The following is a 22,907-nucleotide window of genomic DNA, read 5'->3' as shown; positions in this document are numbered from 1 at the left end:
ATTAAAAAAATCTCCAATAATGCATAGCCATTTCACATTGCAGAAAATTATTCTTATAGCTCAAATATTTACAAGACAATGAGTCAATCAATTCCAGTGAAAATGTGAATTACACTGAAATAGACATGGGATGAAGTAGTCAAAATTCTACTTATTTGAGAGTACAATCAATAGGAATGGTGGAAAAATTCCAATAATATAATGTTAATTGGTAGGCAAAATTGCTGCTGGTACACTACAGCTAATGAAGAGTAAAAGTATCACTCAACAGAGGTGAGGAAGTTTGTTACAATGAGTGGTGCTGCCTACTCTGTCATATCCAAGTCAAAATATGGATCTGGAACAGAAGGCTGGTTAGCTCAATGCAAGCGAGAGGGATTTTTAAGAGGGGAATATGTTAGCACAGTGAAAAGTGAATAACCTTATGGAAAATATGTGTATGTCTTGGCAAAATAATAGTTTGTAAATCATGGAATGGTGTGCTAAGGTGGTTCTAAAAGGCTTGCAAGAGGAATGGCTGTACTAAGAATTACAAGAAATGTATATGACTGAAGTAAAAGGGAGTAGATGAGTTAAATAAAAAAATAAAGGTGTTCCACGGAACACGTGTGTCACCTGCAGCCGCTGGTGTGGGGGATGGGGTGAGCCAGATGGCTTTGTGGCCCAGGCCGGGTGAGGTAATGACGTCTCATGCTGGCAGATGTGGATGAAATTTGTTAATTAATCCCCATGGGTGGTCCCAAGGGCAAGCAGGGGTATGAGTATCTGCATGTGATGATAAACTAAACTGTGCCTAATTTGGATCAAAAGTTGAAACAAAGAATTACAGCTAAATATTGACAAAAACTGTGACTCCATCATCACAAAAAACATAACTCCTGGACGTGAAACAATGGACTACAGTATAAAAGATAAAAGTACTCTTATGTGTCTACCACGTTACGCAGGTGACACAAAAAAATGGGTAAGAAGGAAACAATGGCAGTGTGCGTGTAATAGGGGAGCACATATGGAGGAACGTGAGGTGTACCACTACAAGGCCTCCGGAGGAAATCCTGGACAGGATACGTCAATAAAATGTGGAAAATGGTATATTACACAGAGATAAATAAATGGAAGGTTGAAATATACTGAATGAGAGGGATACATACAAAATCCTGATAATTTTCAATCAGTTACACTTTCCTCAGAGAAATAAGTACAGGCTTTGCAAGTAATTCATAAATCAGGCACCTGAAGAAAATCATGATCTCCTTCCATTACTCTAATGAAAAAATATGACAATCAACTGAATGCTTGTGTGTTTGCTGGGCCAATAAAAACCTCTTGGACAAGAATATAAATCCACAAAGAAACTCTTGAGGTCAAACCAATCAGGGGCACTACATGCATTTTAATAATGCACGCGCAGACATTCTGGGAAGCATGCCACCTTGCCTTTATGTCCTTTATGAAATGCCTAGGCAGGAATTTAAGGATTTTCTACATCTTGTTTAACAGATCAATCCAAAAAGAACTCAAAACACAAAGAAAGGCTAACAATGAAGAGAATCTTGATCAGAAAAAAGAATTTACAATTACCCAACCAACAAACCCTAGCTTTTAGCACCAATCCTAACCATTTCCTTAACCATAGCAAAAGTGCAGCAGCTTATGGTAGCATACTAAATTTAGTATGCATAAAAAAAAGCATTAACCTACCAATTATATTTTTTGGGGTTGCAGTCATAAACACTTTTTCTTGGCTTCAGAAAGGAGCATAACCAAATCCTCCAGAGATGGAGCTGAATACCTCTCTTCTGAAGATGACCCATTATTTGCCTCATTCTGGTGAAGGCCAATGAACCTATGGAAAGACCAAAAGGTACCTATAAGAAAACAGTTTTTCTCCCAAAGGGAAGATATAAAACTCTGTGAATTTTGAATGAACTGGAATGTTAACAGGAACATCCTTCTGATGTATGGACACAACCAACATTACCAAAGTAACTGTTTTGGTTACTATAAGAACTAACTCCATATGACTTCTGGAAAAACCAAATAATTTTTTACAGCAGACATATCCGTGATTAGTCTGATATGTACTCCTTTCCTGGCAATAACAAAAAGACAAGAAAATAATCTTTAACTAGGATCATCTATTTTCAAATTTCCCCAGTTAACCATATCACTATCATCTCAATAATTAAATTTCTTTCCCAGTTCTTTTTCACCAGATAAACAAATGAAGGGGAAAATAGATGTTGAAGTATCTTGTACTTCAGCTTTAAGGCCTTGGACATTACATTCAAATATGTCTAGTCCTTTTTTAAGCTTTGTGAAAAAAAATCACCTACTTTGCTTGTCTGACCAAAGGTTTGGGATAAAAGCTAATAAACTGGTTTACATGTAAGGTTAGCATATTTAATAGGTCTTGAGTTACTAAGCTACTGAATTACTATAACCCAAACAAGCAAAATGAGGTGGCATGAAGCTAACTCAAGTAGAGATGCAAATAAAGGCTCCAAATCAAAAGTTAATATTTCTAAGTACTTGTGCCATATCATGAAAAACCCACAAAGATGTGAGTTTAATAATTCCATTTCATCTCACACACAAACTGTGTTTCTAAATTTTCACTAAATAACAACTGCTGCCACAAGCACAAACATCCTGCTGTTGAAAACAAATTACCTACAATGATTCTAACTCCATAAAGTAGCTGCTGAATTAGTCATGGTAGCACTACCATCAACATTATACACATGCACAATTAAGGGTATTAAAGTTAATTTCATCTTGTGGAGTCAGGACTGAAGATCTAATAAACTTTCATTACAGAAACTAAGATTAACTAGCCTTTAAGAAACAACCTTAACCAAAACTGGCTGGGAGAGATGAACAGGAGTCGACTGAGTGAGAGGTAGGAGTAAAAATACTTCATCAAAATGAACAGCATCATTATATCAGTGTAACAAGCACCTTCTGATAATATGCTCGTTCTACACATCCTCCTTATCTTCTTTATTTTTAACCATATTTCTTATTATACAAAACAGGTTTTTCATCTCTACTTCTCTAACAGCTTACCAAACCTATGATGTACAAGTTACATACCCATTGAGAAGAGCATGAAGAGATTTTCAGTTAACGATGTTCCCGCACAAGTTCCGTGCAGCTTCATTATGTTCATCTAAGGCACTTCTAACTTTGTTTGCATTGCTGAGGTTTCATTTTTTACTTTCCCACTGCCACTCTTACTGATCATCTCCCCCAATTACTTGGACTCTCTTACAGTATCTACTCCTTCCCTAAACACAGTAATTTCAAAATTGGCCAATTCATCATTTTTAAATGCCAGTACTTTAATCCTTTTACTTGAAATCCATCTTGGGAGTTTTAATAATTGAATTTTTCTCCTGTGCACATCACCAAAGTGATTTACACAAAATGACTTTCCCACTTCTTTTGATATATCTTTAGTAACAACTTTTCCAGATCATACTAAAAGAGGCAGCTTTCATTCTTCCACCATGGTTTAGCCATACTCCAATTATCCTACCTCATCCCTATTTTGTATATTGCCCTAACTATACATATATATATATATATATATATATATATATATATATATATATATATATATATATATATATATATATATATATACATATATATGTATATATATATATATAAAGTGAATTGGAACAATGTGGTATACCAGGGTCGACGTGCTGTCAATGGATTGAACCAGGGCATGTGAAGCGTCTGGGGTAAACCATGGAAAGTTCTGTGGGGCCTGGATGTGGAAAGAGTGCTGTGGTTTCAGTGCATTATTACATGACAGCTAGAGACTGAGTGTGAACGAATGTGGCCTTTGTTCTCTTTTCCTAGCGCTACCTCGTGCACATGAGGGGGGAGGGGGTTGTTATTTCATGTGTGGCGGGGTGGCGATGGGAATGAATAAAGGCAGACAATATGAATTATGTACATGTGTATATATGTATATGTCTGTGTGTGTATATATATGTATACGTTGAGATTTATAGGTATGTATATTTGCGTGCATGGACGTTTATGTATATACATGTGTATGTGGGTGGGTTGGGCCATTCTTCCATCTGATTCTTTGTGCTATCTCACTAATGCAGGAGACAGCGACAAAGCAAAATAAATAAATAAATATATATATATCTTTCTTTCTTTCATACTATTCGCCATTTCCCGCATTAGCGAGATAGTGTTAAGAACAGAGGACTGGGCCTTTGAGGGAATATCCTCACCTGGCCCCCTTCTCTGTTCCTTCTTTTGGAAAAAAAAAAAAAATGTGAGGGGAGGATTTCCAGCCCCCCGCTCCCTTCCCTTTTAGTCGCCTTCTACGACACGCAACAGATTGCATACTTGCCCCTCTCTCCAAAACTCTTGCATTCACCTCCCTAACAACCTCATCCATAGACAAATCAAACATCGATGAAGACATCACGCACCCTTGTCGCAAACCGACATTCACGAGAAACCAATCACTTTCCTCTCTTCCTACTCATACACATGCCTTACATCCTCAATAAAAACTTTTCACTGCTTCTAGCAACTTGCCTCCCATACCATATACTCTTAATACCTTCCACAGAGCATCTCTATCAACTCTATCGTATACCCTCTCCAGATCCATAAATGCTTCATACAAATCCATTTGTTTTTCTAAGTATTTCTACATATAGTCTTCAAAGCAAACACCTGATCCACACATCCTCTACCACTTCTGAAACCACACTGCTCTTCCCCAATCTGATGCTCTGTACATGCTTTCATCTTCTCAGTCAATACCATCCCATATAATTTCCCAGGAATACTAAACAAACTTATACCTCTGAAGTTTGAACACTCACCTTTAGCCACTTTGCCTTTGTACAATGGCACTATGCATGCATTCTGCCAATCCTCAGGTACTTCACCATGAGCCATACATACACTGAATATCCTCAGTACTTCACCATGAGCCATACATACATTGAATATCCTCACCAACCAGTCACCCCTTTCTTAATAAATTCCACTAAAATACCATCCAAACCCGCCACCTCGCCGGCTTTCATCTTCCGCAAAGCTTTCACTACCTCTTCTCTGTTTACCAAACCATTCACACTGACCCTCTCACTTCACACACTACCTTGACCAAAACACCCCATATCAGCCACTCTATCATCTAACACATTAAACAAATCTTCAAAATACTCACTCCATCTTCTTCTCACATCACCACTACTTGTTATTACCTCCCCATTAGTCCCCTTCATCGATGTTCCCATTTGGTTTCTTGTCTTATGCATGATATTTACCTCCTTCCAAAACATCTACCTAATGTTCCTACCTACTACTTCTGTTTAACGCTCCTATCATTCTGCTAAATGGTGGAGCCAGTGCATAGCATTCGCTGCAGGAAAATCTAGAGTTACAAAGAATGAGTTGGGTGAGTTACGTGTTGTCAAGTTTCATATGTAATAGAGATCTTTGTACATTCATATCATAATAAAACAGCCATGCTATTATGAATGGAAAAATGGCCAAGTTTATATACAATATAAGCATATTGTATCTCTGCCACCTTTCCCTCTTGAGCCATCCAAATTTTCCATTACAATACTAATTTTCAAATTGTTTTGGTCTTCCTGTATGATTACACAATGCTAAGTTACCAATCTAACCACAAAATAAATTCCATTTGAAACCTCTCATACCAAAGTATCAACTATGGAAAGATATCTAACCGTAATCTTTCTTCCATACTAGGTTATAAACAACGAATTGTTTTTGTAATTAGCAAACAAAGAGAAAAAAAGGCTAAGAAAATGCAAAGAGCTAAACGATTTCATGCAAGTGCTCAAAGATTCTATTTCATCCTCAAGGCACACAATAATATACAATCATCAATCATAGAAAATGGTAAGAACACTGCTGTCTTCAATCAGACTTTATAGAATATTTTGCCTAAAACTCACATGAAATTCCTCCCAAAATAATTCTGCTCAAGTTAAGACTCAAATCAGCCAATCAAAATGCCAATACTTAAATTATAAATCAATCAACAAATGAGGGCAGTCCACCAAAGCAGCTATGATGTGTGAATGCTGACAGACTGGCTGAGAAACATTCTCTTCCGATATCTAAATATCAAGACGTGGATTATTTCCTCTACATCTTTATCCAAAGAAGTACAGCAATATCAGGTACAACATTAAATAAAACAACAGCCCATCATCAGAGGGAACTACCTGAAGATAAAACACCAAAGTGAGGGCATCAGGTGAATGATAAACTCTCTGGAATAAGTTTTTTCTACTTCTATCTAACAGCCAGAATACCACTGGAAAAGAAGCGACACTTAAAAAATCAAGCATAACACTTGCTGGTTCAGAGTGTCCAGCAAAGTAGAGCATCAGCAAAGATATATGTTTTCTATATAACCAGAGAACAAAGCAAATTATGACCAGTCATAAATGTGCACAGTTAGCAGTTTACTAGAAAGGAAGGGAAAAGGACAAGATAAGAAGTTAACTAAACTGACCCAGGCAAACATGCTGAAAATGGTTTTAGTGTATGTGATTGGCTGACCTTCCTTTGCTTCTTTTCTTCTGGATATCTATATCTGATAATGAGACTTGTTTTTGGAAGTACAAGCATTTAGTTGAGTATCAAAAAGGTTTATGGAAAGACTACTGCCAAAAAAAAAAAAAATACTTTCTCTTAATGATGGTTCATGTCTTTGGCCACTTTTGTACTGTAGTATACATGGTGGTCACTCACATGTCCTCAAACATCAAAGCCTTACAGCTATTAAACTATCCCATAAACAGAAATAAGCATGCTTTCCCTCATTAACTTGATTCACATCCTTTGATGCAAAAAAAATTGAAAGTGCATTAAATACAAAACCAAATTCTTAAATAAGAATTACGTGTACACTATGCAGTATCTAATGTTTCTCAGGTAGATTCTGCTTTAAAAAGGTATAGATAAATGTACACTCAATGAGACAGAACAAGATACCAATAATTTTTTTTACAAAATGACAAAATATTTTCATAAAATTTTTCACTGTAAAAACATTAGCAATATGTTTTCAGTGAAGAAGATATCATCCATTAATACTAAAGCCTAACGCCTCATACAAAAGCATCAACTTTACCGGGAAAAGAGGATATTTTTGTGTAGATCTTCATTAGTTACTCTCTTAACAAACACATAAAAACATGCCCTACAAAGCACATCTTCTAAAGACTGAAACTGAATCTCGGGTCCTGAAAATTCAGAGGATTAACCCTTTGCAGTAACTCTACTTATGAGTGCAAGTAGATAAAGTTTGATCCATGGGTTCTGGTAATATATGACCTAGGCAAAAATACAATTTCTTTTCTACTTTGCTCAGATGCAATATACATATACTAACTGCACTGGAAGCAGATGAAAAATGGTTTCATTACATATTTTTTAAGGGTATTACATAAACATGCATTAGTTATGTTTAGTAATAAATACAAAATAAAACTATTATGGAAAGAAGATCATAAATCTGAATTCTTTGGAAGTCTGACTGTCTGTAGTTTTTGTCTGCCATAACTGATGAACAGTGCAAAAGAAACATATTGCAATATCCTGCATTGGAACCCTACTTACCCTAGAAGGTAAGTGAACCAACCCAAAGTAGTGCCTAAGGTTTCTTGATGGAGTCTGGAAATCCACATGCAACATCCTCGAAAAATAAGTAACACACACAACAAAAACGGCAACATAAGTTGTAGTATTTCTAGGAAATGTATAAAAGCCATTCATTTGCATTAATTCCACAAAAGTCATTAACCTCATCCCCCCCCCCCATTCATTCTACTATCTGCTTATTCTCTAAAATATTCACACAAATGTCAGATGTTCAAACTTATCCACATCAAGTTTAACTTATCTCCTAATATACTGCTCTGATATTCTATTCTAGTTAACTTGAATTAAAAAAAATACAAAAAACTCACAAGTACCAATAAAGAAGCTATTATACATTTGTGAATTCTGAAAACTATTCACTGTATAAATGATACTAATAAGTTATTCTGTAAAAAACATATCTATTTTATTTTTGCTCTTGAAAAACTATTCAGATCTTCTGGCTATTCAGGTTTTAAACAATGGTCGGGCACCACTCTGGGTGACAACCATCATTACAACCAACTTATTGCTAATAAAAAAATCCATCAGTCTCATAAATAAGGTATATATATTCCTTCTGGGATGAATTCTCTGTAAAACTGATCCAAAAGCAAAGGCTCCAGCTACTTGAACTTTTGCTAGAGGTAGTTGTTTTCTCTAAAAGTATTCATGTGCAACAAAGGAGGATTGGGAAAAACTAAAAACTACTATCCGTAGTAAATCTCTAAATGAGAAGGAATGAATTCATTAAAAAGAAAAATGCACAGAACATTCATACAGTGAACCACTGCATTTAACAGTTTTTTCTGTTGGCAGTTAAAGATTAACAACATCACGCAATCAACATGTGATAGCCAGTAAACTAAACAATTCATCAAAATATACATATGTAAGATGTGAAGATGTTTCTATGTCATGGGATAAAATGAAGGGTTTCTTCACAAAGGATGAATTATTGATATAATAATCCAAATACAGAGATCAATAAATCTATCTAATTGTGCTGTAATTTCACTAAAAGAAAGCTACAGACAATGCTGCACCACAGAGTGTAAACTCACAAGGCCTTGAGAGAGAGAGGAACTGACATTAATACAGAATTCTAATTTGAAACAAATGAGGAACACTCAGCTACACTAACACAACCATGTCTGTGGCTATTTCATCAATCAACAAGGACAACTATTCATAAACAATGAGATACCCACACTTGATCACAGACAACATAAGCAGTACTAATAAAGACATATGTCTTCTATGTGTTTTGACATTTGTTACTCATTTGTGCCTATTTGTCCAAGTCAAGACCAAAAGTTTTGTACATGTCCACCACAACATTATACACATAAATGATCTAAAGCAATACATAAAATGGCACAATGCTACACTTCACTTTTACAGAGTAGGTGAAGTTACGAGACAAGCTCAGGAACAGTGTCACTTTGCACACATACACAGGTCCCTTTTATTAAAACTGCTTTTCCTAACTTTAATGAAAAAAAAAGTCCATCTCATAAAATGGCTAAACTATTGTAATACAATGACTAGCATTAGTCGATTCTGCAAAAGGAATGACTACATTCTAGAAAAAAATAAAGCTGGTAAGAAATTTTCTTAATTCAGAATTTCTCCATTTATCCCTTCTGCAAAGACCTTACACCCTAAATTTTGATAAACTAAAGCTACTACTTAAGGAACATTGAAACAATTTCAATAAACTAGCCAAAATTAGCAGATGCATAATCAGCAATGACAGCACCTTCTGCTTCACATTTACTAGATTTGCTGGGAAGACAAAAAGACTTGGCAACTATGTGAAACACGATTTTCATGACTCAAACATGTAGCTGCCATAAAGACAGGGTCCCTGTCTAATGTGATAATGAAAGAACAAAAAAAAATGCAAGGAACTCTCAAGCATCCAAATCTACCAAAGATCAAGATGATGCTATGGCAAGTACTTGTTGGTAGAGTGTTTACCATTTTACTTTCTTTTTGGATTTGTTTGCAAATATAAAACTACTACTCCATATACTGGTAAAAGACAAAATGAACACAGGCTTACAGTACTCACTAAATCAATAACAATCAAATTCTGTTTAATACAATAAACACACCAAAGTTTTATTTATGTTCTAGATTTGTTACCATTACATCAATTAATTTTTAATTTCTGTATCATTCATGACTTCTATGATTATCATGATGTTCAGTAAAAGTTTATATTTTACTTTACCAAACACCTGGCAGGTTGGTGTACCACAACCTGAAATTATCTGACTGTGAAGAAAGTCCCTTCCCATCAGGCTCAGTCAGTTGATACTTACATTAAGATTTACATAATGTTATAAACTCTCTATACACATTGGTCCTTCTAAACCCAGAGTAAGTGGGGTATATGGTTGTTGGGTTTAGGATGTACAAACTTACTTTACAATATTTTTTGAGAATTTTTGTGGTCAATATGTGGAGAAATTGTTAATAAAAAGTATCTTAATCATGCAGGATCTCATTCTGATCTATATATAAAAATCTTATCCACCTTCAGCCTCTCTGTAAAATGAATACAGGTACATCACATAATAATTCATCAACATACCTCTAACCCACTAATTATACATCTCCCATGTGTCTAAAGTATACCATGGACTGCTAGAAATTTAAATTAAACAAATATTAAATGTTTGAGTAACCTAAGATGGTAAGTCTGTCCTTAGATTGTTTGAATCCTGTGGGGTCTTCTTCGCTTCTGTCGTTAGTGTTTTCCTAGGTGTGCATCGCCAGAATAATGCAGTATCGTCTGCATTATACACCAGCTCAGGACTGAGGTGCTCATCAGCTACAAGTTTCACAAATTCATCCACATACTCAACAGCTCCTTCGTGCTTTGCAGACCACTTTTCTTCGGACACTTTATTCATGGAAATTCCATGATGCTTCTTGAATCTTTGAAGCCATCCTTCACTATAGTCACACTCATGTCGTAATTTAAGTTCTTTATGGAACAACTTAGCCTGGTCCATTGTCATGCTACCTGAAAAGTCCACTCCATCACTCCAACGCTGTCAAAAGCATTCCATCATCACTCGATTGTGATCAGTACTCTTATCTTTCATAGTTTTTCTAATCGTCATTTGCTTCTCGAAATTGCTGTCTCCATAGAATTTCAATATTTTCTCCCTTTGCTTCTTTATATCATAAACAGTTGGTGAACCAATACTGTAGATGTCACACAGCTTATGCATCAAAACACCACAGTCTATTTTTTTCAACAGTTCTACTTTATCTTGGATCGATATGGACTGGTGTTACGTGTGACACAACGAATGAGGCTCTCATATGTCTTAGACGCCATAGCTAGGGTCAAAGCTAAGCAAAATAAGCTAAGAATCTCAAAGAATTATGGGATCACCACCAACAAGTGCAATGTAAAGAATGTAAATAAGTCCGCCCTATACACAACGTCATCTGTGGCCGCCCAGCAAACTAGTCTGGTGGCCGTGGTAATCTCAAGTTACCCCATGTAATTTTGTCTGGACAAAAGGAGGTGCCGAACCAACAGTTGCTAGAAATTCGTTGGTGTACCTGTATCATATGATGTCAGTTCCATACCTGTCTGGCACCCCATTAGCCCTTTATTAAATGTACCCTCCCTGATGATGGCTTCAATCTTGGGGTTACTGATTGTCATCTTCATTAGGGAGTTATCCTTTGCCTTCAGTCATTCCAGGATCAATGGTAAGGCTGAAGGCCTTACTGTTTCTCTAGTAGCCTAAATATATATAAAGTTCACCTGACAATATCATACCAGAAGATAACATCTTTCATTGCCAAAAAGTTACATAGCATGTGTATATCTTTGAGCTTTTCTTTTACAGTTACATGCTTACTTTTCCTAGGAATAAAAGGTAACACACTCATATTTCCAAGGAACAAAAGGTTATGCACTCATTTTTCCCAGTAAACTTCTTTGTGCTTCGGTATGCTGTGGTAAATGACACATTATGACATGGAAAAGCGCAGGCAATACTGAAAGTTATTAATAAACTCGATGGATAAGAAGTGCATTAAATAACTGGATTTCAATACACCATGAATAACTTTGTTTCAAAATTGTAAGAATATATGAAAAGTTCAACACAAGGAATTTCTCAAAAAAGATTGAAGGTCTACATATAATGAAGCATGCAGTAAAACCTGGATGAAAGAGCCGCTGTAAGGACTGATAGGAATACCACTGGCCAACTGAAGGGCAGCTTAAAAGCACCAACCAATCTGTGTTCAATCTTTTGCCAGAGACAATGTTTAGAAATGATGCACCCACTTGGACAAAATGTCCACATTCCTGCTTTTGTAACCTGGACACCAACAGGCCTTCAAAAGGCTACAAATCATGGCAAATCTGGCATCCAGAATGTCTAGCTTTGGGAGGTATCTCTTTACTTTCAAATGAAATTCTGCTAATGGAGTAAAATACAAACAACTATAAAAGATATAACATCATGCTCCCCATGTTGTTACTACACTAATCATGTCCTTTAAAGAGTTGGTGAGCAGTAGTATACTGTAACATATCTAAAATAATGAATGAGAACTTACATTGTTGCCCTCAAGATCAAAGTGGGTGAAATTCAGAGTAATTCGGTACTGAGGTGGTGCAATAATTTCCCAGATACAGTTCTTGTTTACGGGATAAAGATCAGGGAAAGATGGGCTTGTAATTGTTCCATTTGGCTGGTCAATCTTTCCACCACATGCATCTGTGAAAGACAAAAAACAAGGCCAGTAAGATAAACCAAATAAACAACAATAGTAAACAATAAGTTGGGCCTCCACCCAACTGACTTTAACTCTATAATTATGTTTTCCAGAATGCTAGAAGGAAGGGGTATGGTAAAAACAAAAAATTTCTCAGTCTGGAATCACTACAATGGTGGAAACATCCTAGAGGAACATCACGAGAATGATTCAAGTCCATGCTATCTGGCAAAATTGTAAAATTTTAAGAATCATAGGGTGGTCAGTGATAACCTGATTTTGGCACTCTTTACAGTGAATCCAAAACAATAAATCTACCCTGACCTTAAGAGTTTTCTATGTCCTCCACTAAAAATTCTGCCAATAATTGTGAAGGAAAATAATATTTGTCTAAACTCTATTGTCATTCTCTGAGTTATAACATCTTAGAAAAGATGATGCTCCATATAGAATTGAAAAATCTTTGGTTGCAGGTCCTGAAAACTCCCTGTGTATAACCCAAGTGAGATATCCTTCCTATTCTGGGAAATGCTGTACAGTATGAAGTAAAACTAATTTTGCGGTGTACTCCTGAGCCTTTCCATTAACCGTCATCTCTTTCAGAGACAATCCAAAGAGAAAATGCAACTTCTGGGGTACTAGATAAATAAATGTCCACTTGACATTTGCTTTTGGTAACCTAACCTTTGCCTTTGATCACCTGACCCTTGCCACTGGTGATCACATTCCTACTTGACTTTCCTGCCCAACCCTCACCTGATGAGGTCATGCACCTTACAGTGTTCTATGTACTTCTGAATCATCACGAAAGCATTCAAATCTTCATGCTTTATTTTCCTTTTGGCTACCAGTATATTCCCAGATAATGTTCTTTTGCCATTTATCCACAACCAGGCACCACAGATCTTTCCATAGTTTGTGTTGGCTGCCTCACATGCTCTGGTTCAGTCCACTGACAGCACATCGACCCCTATATACCACATCTTTCCAATGCATGCCTTTCACCCTCCTGAGCGTTCAGGCCCCAATCACTCCAAAGCCTTTTGACATCATCCCTCTATCTCCAATCTGGTCTCCCCTTTCTTGTTCCCTCCACTTCTGACATGTCTATCCTCAATGTTAAACTCTCCTCATTCATTCTTTCCATATGTCCAAACCATTTCAGCACATTCTCTTTTTATCACCACACTTCTCTCTTACCCTTATATATTACTTGATCAATCCACCTCAAATCACACACAATCCTCAGACAATTCATTTCCAACACATCCATCATATGCCCATCCTCAACTACAGCCCATGTTCACATCTATAACACATTGTAGAGACTATACAGTATATGGATATAAACATTATTTTTTTCTTTTTCTTTTGTACTTACCCTCACATCTTTTACCATCAGAATGGAGTTCAAAACCAATTTTACAGCGGCACTCATAGCCTCCAAGTTGGTTTATACAATTGTGCTCACATCCATGATCCAAACTAGAGCACTCATCATATTCTGAAAAGAAAAAAAAATTGTTAAAGAAACAACGAATGCAATTCTACCCAATGCAGATTATATCTGAATACTTATATATGAATACAGAAACTCTCTGATCTCTGTTTATATCTGTATCATCAGAAATGATCTGGACTTATGTAGAAGGCTCACATAGCACCTCAGAAGCATGAGGTTGTTATAGGAGTTGGCCTGCACTTGGTTGTGGCATGAAAGGGGAAGTCACATTTATCAGGGGCTGTACCATCAGTTGCTGAAAGTGAAGACTTTCAGCGAGTAATTTCTTGCTCAACAGGAGTCCATTACTTCCCTGATCTTAATTGGAGCACAGCTTTAAAGCTGTAGGAGACCCATTAAAAAGGGTACTGGGATTTTATATACATACAGAAGGGTGAGAGGTGTGCAATGAATAAAGTGAATTGGAACGATGTGGTATACTGGGGTCAACATGCTGTCAATGCACTGAACCAGGGCATGTGAAACATCTAGGGTAAACTATGGAAAGGTCTGTGGGTCCAGGTTTACCCCTGATGCTTCACATGCCCTGCTTCAATCCATTGACAGCATGTAAACTCCAGTATACCACATCGTTCCAATTCACTCTATTTCTTGCACACCTTTCACCATCCTGTATGTTCAGGCCCCGATTACTTAAAATCATTTTACCTCCATCCTTCCACCTCCAATTTGGTCCCCCACTTTTCCTCATTCCCTCCACCTCTGACACATATATATCTCTCAATTTTTCCTCACTCATTCTCACCATGTGACCAAACAATTTCAATGCATCCTCTTCTGCTCTCTCAACCACACTCTTTATTACCACACATCTCTCTTACCCTTTCATTACTTACTCGATCAAACCATCTCACACTACATATTGTCCTACACATCTCATTTCCAGCACATCCACCCTCTTCCACACAACCTTCTCTATAGCCCATGCCTTGCAACCATATAGCATTGTTGGAACCACTATTCCTTCAAACACATCCATTTTTGCTCAATTCCACTTTCATGGTTTCATCCACTGCCAAATCCACTCCCAGATATCTAAAACAATTCACATCCTCCAGTTTTTCTCCATTCAAACTTACCTCCCAATTGACTTGTCACTCAACCCTACTATACCTAATAACCTTGCTCTTATTCACATTTACTCTCAGCTTTCTTCTTTCACACACTTTACCAAACTCAGTCACCAGATTCTGCAGTTTCTCATCTGAATCAACCACCAGTGCTGTATCATCAGCGACCAACTGACTCACTTCCCAAACCCTCCCATCCACAACAACCTGCATACTTGCCCCTCTCCCCAAAACTCTTGCACTCACCTCCCTAACAACCCCATCCACAAACAAATTAAACAACCATGAGGATAGGGGAGAAAGAATACTTCCCACACATTCCCTGTCCCGTAGAAGGAGACTAAAAGGAGAGGGAGTTGGGGGCTGGAAATCCTCCCCCTCTCGTTTTTAATTTCCCAAAAGAAGGAATAGAGAAGGTGGCCAAGTGAAGATTTCCCTCAAAGGCTCAGCCTTCTGTTCTTAACACAATCTTGCTATATATATATATATATATATATATATATATATATATATATATATTCTTTTCTTTCATACTATTCGCCATTTCCCGCATTAGCGGGGTAGCGTTGAGAACAGAGGACTGGGCCCTTGAGGGAATATCCTCACCTGGGCCCCTTCTCTGTTCCCTCTTTTGGAAAATTAAAAAAAAAAAGTGAGAGGGGAGGATTTCCAGCCCCCGCTCCCTCCCCTTTTAGTCGCCTTCTACGACACGCAGGGAATACATGGGAAGTATTCTTTCTCCCCTATCCCCAGGGATAATATATATATATATGTATATATATATACACTTCTTTTTCTTTTAAAGACTAAAATCCAAGACAATACCCTGGCTAGTTATTCCAGATAACAGTTTAAAGTCATGGATGACAATGTAGGTATTAAGGTTGTACAAGATAGTCTTTTACGTACACAAGGTGTCATATATCTTCTAAAAAGAACAATGTATAAATTGTGGATGTATCTTTCCCATATGAGACAAGTGCACAGATTCCATGAAATAGACAGAAAAACACAAAAAACCTGCAGAGGGTGAGTTGATAAATGTTTCTCCTTACAGTTCAAACAACATTCTAGTTTGTGAGGGAGTCTCGAGTTTTCAAATAATTTCCGTTATTGAAAACAAAATCATGTAGGCACATGCCTAAGGTCAGTCAGTCAGTCTTCATCAGACTCTGAATGTGTGCTGAGAGTCAAGAATTCAACCGATAATTTCATCAACATCAACGAACTCCCACAATGTTTAGCAAAGCTTACAGATGGAACCTAAACTCTAAGACATACAAATATATATGAATATGTGTGATTTGGCTTTACCGGTACAAATGTATTTATTTTCATTATGAGAATCAGCCCTAAAACTTTCAGATCTGTATGATTAGCAGTTACAAAGGTAACAAATTAAAAATGTCTATACACAAATGAAAGATGACAGGAGGACTGTGTTAATATCCTTCCATTCTTCAAACAGAGGATACAAAAATCTAAACTGGTTACCCTCTGCGAGCCATGTTTTCATTTCACTGCCAAATAAATAAATTACCCGAGAACATTCAGGTAATCTTCTCCAGATCTAAGCAAGTACATAAATTCATTTTTCTACCAAAAGTATTTAGTTACAGTTTAACTGACCTTGATAAGCACGAGATTAAAAATCAATTAACAAAATCACACCCATTATTCTACGCCCTTTTGATGGATAGATCTGCATTAATTATGATGCTATTCTTATACTAAAAGATGTGTAGTCCCTGCTCATGAATGGCTCAGTTCATACATAACAAAGATGATCACGTGTCCCATCTAGTGATGAGATAATTGTAAGATTTAAATATACTTTTCTACTCGTACACTACCCCACATATATTCTTACCCTTCAAAAATGTGGCAGAGAATCCAGCTTTCTGTACTGATCCATCTGTCACAAACTTTATTCTCATCTTATTTGAAGCAGATTTGATATCCTCTGGTTTTTTATAGCCACAAAAAACACCAATTAACGTAGAATTTTCTTCATGCCCATCACGGATATCCAAGTAATCATAAACACAGTCATCATGGTTTTCAATCTGAAAAAAATCAGACACTGTCATCGTAACTTTCAATCTGCAAAACATTAGCAACATACAGAATCTGAAACTATACCTATCATAAAGGCCTTTATTTTTGTATGGCAAGTGTGAATATCTTTTTGAAATACTATAAGCAAATAAAAATAAACTTATGTGACTGAAGCAGTAGCAAGCAAAGAATAAGCACCTAGGCTCCACCTGTACACAAAATATCAAATAAAATACTGCGCAACATTGAGGTACAAGCAAAATACAGACAGAAGCTGTTTCCTTGATGGCATATCTCCACACCTAACCCCTGATTATGATGGGCAACAAGATTGCTCTTGCTATGTCTTCCACTTTATTGCACATCCTCTAAAACTGTCACTAATAAAGTATCCACACCCAAACCTAACAACTACAGCCAAACCCCACAGACTAAACAGTAATCTGTGGTTTACTGTGAACCTTTCACATGTCCTGGTTCAGACTAATGACCACTACCTCCCCAAATAGTTATGGATATATAAATCGCCTGCATTTTTAAAAGTAGGTTACACAATGATAAAATAAACAGTTGCACCTTCATAAGTTTTCAAAGAAAGCTGTTAAAGGAAACCAGGCAGTAATCTGTGAAGCTGGCTAAGGATGGTAGGGGCTTGTTTTGGCATGTTACATATTACAGCTAGAGACTGGATGTGAGCAAAGTTTCAGAGGAGAACTTAATTGTTCAGGAAACGTTCTTTTGGTTGACCTACTGTTACCAGTACAGACCTCAAATGAATGAAATCTGAGTGCCACTTGATAGCCTTCTGGAACTGTGATTTTCCAAATGCACTCCTTGTTAGGCCGGTAGTCATCAGGGTAGTTAGGACTCTCCAGATGACCTTCTTCCATCGTCAGCTCTCCACCACACACAGCTAAACAAGAAACAACACTATCTAAAATAAAAGGGGGAAATATTATGCACAGACTTGATATTTACTGTGATGTTACTTGCAATGGTAAAGGCACTTCCATAAGTACTATATTGTCTTATCTGTTTGCAGCTTGTGTTTCCCTTTCTTATATTTTTCCTTTGTCCCACTGTACACTTTAGGTGATTCCTGAACATTTTCAGGAAAGCATCTACCATCACTGTTTAATACGTAAAATTTGAATAGCAATGTGAATCAGCACGCTCACAGCACACCAATCCTGTCAATGAAAGCTACCTTTGTTTGATGGATGGGGTTGGCTGATTATGTTGAGAGGGTCTTGCTAGGGTAGAGTACTCCAGCAGAGAGATGCCCAAGTTCATTCCAGAAACAATCCATGCAATGCTGGACATGAACACATTATCTAGTTCCATGTGATTTAAAAAATCTTTCAATGGCTCTGATGTAATACCAAACAAGTTACACCTGGCTGAGAGCAGATGATCTGGGTGCTACCTGATATGGACAGTGACTATAATAATGCAATAATACATAATGTAGAGGGTAGTTTTATTCCGTATCAGCAACTTAAGTGGAGATTAACTTGTCTGCTTGATATAACTATTATCAAAAAGTAATTCCACTTCAAGGAAGATATGTGCATTATAATCATCAAATACACACACCTTACCTTCCTGCCCCATATATTCATGTATGCATAAACTTCATAGGCTCTAAAATGGATTCAGTTACAAAGGTTTTGCTTTGTACAGAAATTAAAATATTCTGAGGAACAAGCCACTAAATGATGGAAAGAGTGTGGAGGATATTCACTTGACCAAAAGAAAGATTCTGATGTGGTCCCAATTTTGAGACTACTTGCCATGAATTACAGCAGTTGCAGTTATTGGGCAGGTGTTAAACAGGATCTGGGACTTTCTGGGAAGAGGTGGTGGCTCTAGACCAGAGGAACTAATTTCAAGCTGGTTAGAGGCTGAAAGTGGAGTCCTGCAGGGAAGTCTTCAAGGATCAATTTTGTTTTTGATCTATGTAAATGACCTGCTGGATGACATCCAGTTCAACAATAAACATTCTGCAAAAGTTTCTAAGATATACATAACAGCAAAGACCAAAAGAAACAAAGATTTCGCTGGAGGAGGTTAATGAATTGAAAGAATGCTGTAACAGCTGGCTTTTTACATTCAATGAAAACAAAAGCAACGTCATACTGAATAAATAAGCATAAAATGAGGGTATAGTACTCAAGGGAACGAAAGATAAAATTCTTGGCATGTTTGTTAACCTTATCCTAATGATATCAGTTCATGTTACTAAGGCAGTAGCACATGTGAGCACCATATCAAAAATAACCAAAATCATTTAGAAAATCTGTAAGTAAATATTCCTGATAAATCATCATCATTCTATGCAAGGCACAAGTGCATCCCGAGCTTGAATACTGTGTTTAGCTTTGGTCGCCCTATTCAATAAAAAACAGATAGAATGGAGCGAGTACCAAGGTGCATTACCATGATGATTCTTGGACTTGGAAACAAATCCCATTAGAACCCACTAAACGACTTAATCATACTTTGTCTAGAACAGTGAAGGTGACAAGTATTCAATATTATCATAGGATTCGATAATCTTTTTACTGAAGTTTTACTCATGCCCAGTTGCAGCCTGGTCTTCACATACCAAGAGAGAGACTGACAAGCTGAAGAAAAATTTTTCTTGTTTAGTCATTGGAATAGCATGAGCAAAACATTTGCCAATCAAAGGCCATCTTGTGAGGAAGAAAAAATTAAAAAATTAAAAAAAAAATAAAAAATAATCAGGGGTCTGCAGATGTCTGAAGATCTGACTTAAAGGGAAGAAAGGTTGTATGAAGAGGGTAAGAGAAAAGAAAGAAGACAATTCCACAGCTTAGCTATTCAAAGAAAGGAGGAGGTATCACAACAGCCAATCTTAAGAGTACAATGGGCCTTAAAATGGCCTCTCAGCTATGGAACTTCATATAAAGAAAATGAAATAGACCATGCTATGGGAAACAGGACTCAAAGGAGAACTGATTTCAATCTTTACACTACAGAATCATATTGAAAATGTAGATTATTTCCAGTTGTTCTACACAGTATCTTCAGGCCTGCATAGGAAAATAGGATGGGACTTGTTTAAACTTAAACAATGGCTAAAGAACAAATGGAAGAGAAACAGCCTCCAAGATGTCACAGTGAAGAATATTCACAAGAATGCACTGCCATGGTTAGTTATTTGTCCCAGCATAAATGCCTTAACAATTAGTTATAACATAGGCCTGATAGTTAGAAATCATCCATTTCCGTCTCTAACTTCTGAACTTTTCATTCCATAAGGTATGCCAAATGCATGCCTTCAGGCATACATACACACTATTCAAAACATACATCAGACCAAAATTTGATTATGCCTCTCAAGTCTGGTCACTGCACCTAAAGATGCACATAGATCTAATTAGGAGGGTCCAAAGAAGGCAGCTGAGCTACAAGGAGGCTGAGGGTTACTCAAGTGTATTTTCAGTGTTATGTTGAAGGCTCCAGTCATGGAGAAAAATCCACATAAAGGCCGAGTTTTAAATGAAAAATAGAGAATTATGAAATGAAAAAAAAGGGAAAACATTTACAAATTTTTGAGAAAGTAAAAAACCTCTTTTGAAATGTGCTAAGTCATAGTAATATGGAAAGACATGAGAGGGTAGAGAGCTCCAGAGTTTAGACGTGTAGGGGAAGAAGCAAGTATCAAAACGGCCTACCCTTGAGTTGCTGATGGCCATACAATAACCATGTGATGCAGCAGCTTGCCAAGTATTGCATAGTCTAGCTAGTGGTGTGGGTACACAAGCAGCCAGCTCTAGGGAGCTATAATCCACAGAATAATCTTTTGAATAATATCATATAGTTTTTACTACAAAGGAGTAATGATGATGCTACACATGAGATACTTGGCATTAAAAGACAAATATCCCCATGAAAGTTTTGCACATATACAAAAAGCCATAGATACTCTGTATGACTCAAGTTACCCTATAACACTTCAGAATTTGGAATTCCCCTCTCACATTATGGATCTTACCTTAACAAATACTATATGCAACATAAGCAGATGGTATATTAAAAACTATGCCAAACTGTGAAGATGTACCTCAATGCAGCAAAATAATTCATTGCACGTTACAAGTTGCACTCATTATCTAATAATTATGGCTAAGCTTATATTTTGTGGAAATCATAGCAATATCAAAGAACCATACACAAAATGCTGAATAAGTATTGGGAGTTCATGAGATCTAGAAAAGAGGAGCTATTTATTTATTTATTCATTTTGCTTTGTCGCTGTCTCCCGCGTTTGCGAGGTAGCGCAAGGAAACAGACGAAAGAAATGGCCCAAACCACCCCCATACACATGTATATACATACACGTCCACACACGCAAATAAACATACCCATACATCTCAATGTACACGTATACATACACACACAGACACATACATATATATACACATGCACACAATTCACACTGTCTGCCTTTATTCATTCCCTTCGCCACCTCGCCACACATGGAATAACATCCCCCTTCCCCCTCATGTGTGCGAGGTAGCGCTAGGAAAAGACAACAAAGGCCCCATTCATTCACACTCAGTCTCTAGCTGTCATGCAATAATGCCCGAAACCACAGCTCCCTTTCCACATCCAGGCCCCACACAACTTTCCATGGTTTACCCCAGACGCTTCACATGCACTGATTCAGTCCACTGACAGCACATCGACCCCGGTAGACCACATCGATTCAATTCACTCCATTCCTTGCCCGCCTTTCACCCTCCTGCATGTTCAGGCCCCAATCACTCAAAATCTTTTTCACTCCATCTTTCCACCTCCAATTTGGTCTCCCACTTCTCCTCATTCCCTCCACCTCTGACACATATATCCTCTTGGTCAATCTTTCCTCACTCATTCTCTCCATGTGCCCAAACCATTTCAAAACACCCTCTTCTGCTCTCTCAACCATGCTCTTTTTATTTCCACACATCTCTCTTGCCCTTACATTACTTACTCGATCAAGCCACCTCACACCACATACTGTCCTCAAACATCTCATTTCCAGCACATCCACCCTCCTGCGCACAACTCTATCCATAGCCCACTGATTCATGTGAGAAACTGCAGAAGCTGGTGACTGAGTTTGGTAAAGTGTGTGAAAGAAGAAAGTTAAGAGTAAATGTGAATAAGAGCAAGGTTATTAGGTACAGTAGGGTTGAGGGTCAAGTCAATTGGGAGGTAAGTTTGAATGGAGAAAAACTGGAGGAAGTAAAGTGTTTTAGATATCTGGGAGTGGATCTGGCAGTGGATGGAACCATGGAAGCGGAAGTGAATCATAGGGTGGGGGAGGGGGCGAAAATCCTGGGAGCCTCGAAGAATGTGTGGAAGTCGAGAACATTATCTCGGAAAGCAAAAATGGCTATGTTTGAAGGAATAGTGGTTCCAACAATGTTGTATGGTTGCGAGGCGTGGGCTATGGAAAAGAGGAGCTATTCCCTGTAAAACCCTCAAAAGGAGTAGCTTCATACTAAACTTGATCAATATGTACATAGGCACTTTACAATAAAAAAAAGAGGTGTCTCAAACACATTTGTATAAAATCATGTGTTAAAACTTTAAATGCTTAATTATTCAATGCTTTTTTTTGTGGGATACAATCTCATTTGGTTATCAAACTGTTAATCATGATATATATAACTTTAACACATGCCTGCTTACTGCAATGGAATTCCTGCAGTGGGCTGATAAAGTATCTATCTATAATGATTAAAAAGTAATCCACAACTAGTTTTTCTATCTCAACTGTTCCTTCAGTACCATACTAAGATAAATGT

General features: G+C 37.2%; 1 protein-coding gene across 1 annotated transcript in view; it reads right to left on the bottom strand.

Annotated features, from left to right (window-relative positions):
* LOC139751892 (protein tolkin-like) overlaps positions 1–22,907 on the bottom strand; it is a 361,718-nt gene that overhangs the window by 8,998 nt on the left and 329,813 nt on the right. Inside the window, exons 9-12 of the mRNA XM_071667556.1 lie at positions 17,853–17,998; positions 16,898–17,093; positions 13,817–13,939; positions 12,277–12,437 (exon numbers count right to left, since the gene is read on the bottom strand). Coding sequence (XP_071523657.1) covers positions 12,277–12,437; positions 13,817–13,939; positions 16,898–17,093; positions 17,853–17,998 — 626 coding nt within the window. The remainder of the gene's footprint in view (positions 1–12,276; positions 12,438–13,816; positions 13,940–16,897; positions 17,094–17,852; positions 17,999–22,907) is intronic.

This window comes from Panulirus ornatus, chromosome 12 (genome assembly GCF_036320965.1).
Source record: "Panulirus ornatus isolate Po-2019 chromosome 12, ASM3632096v1, whole genome shotgun sequence".
Taxonomy (NCBI): domain Eukaryota; kingdom Metazoa; phylum Arthropoda; class Malacostraca; order Decapoda; family Palinuridae; genus Panulirus; species Panulirus ornatus.
Note: the sequence above shows the minus strand (reverse complement) of the source record. Positions and strands in the feature narration are given on the sequence as shown.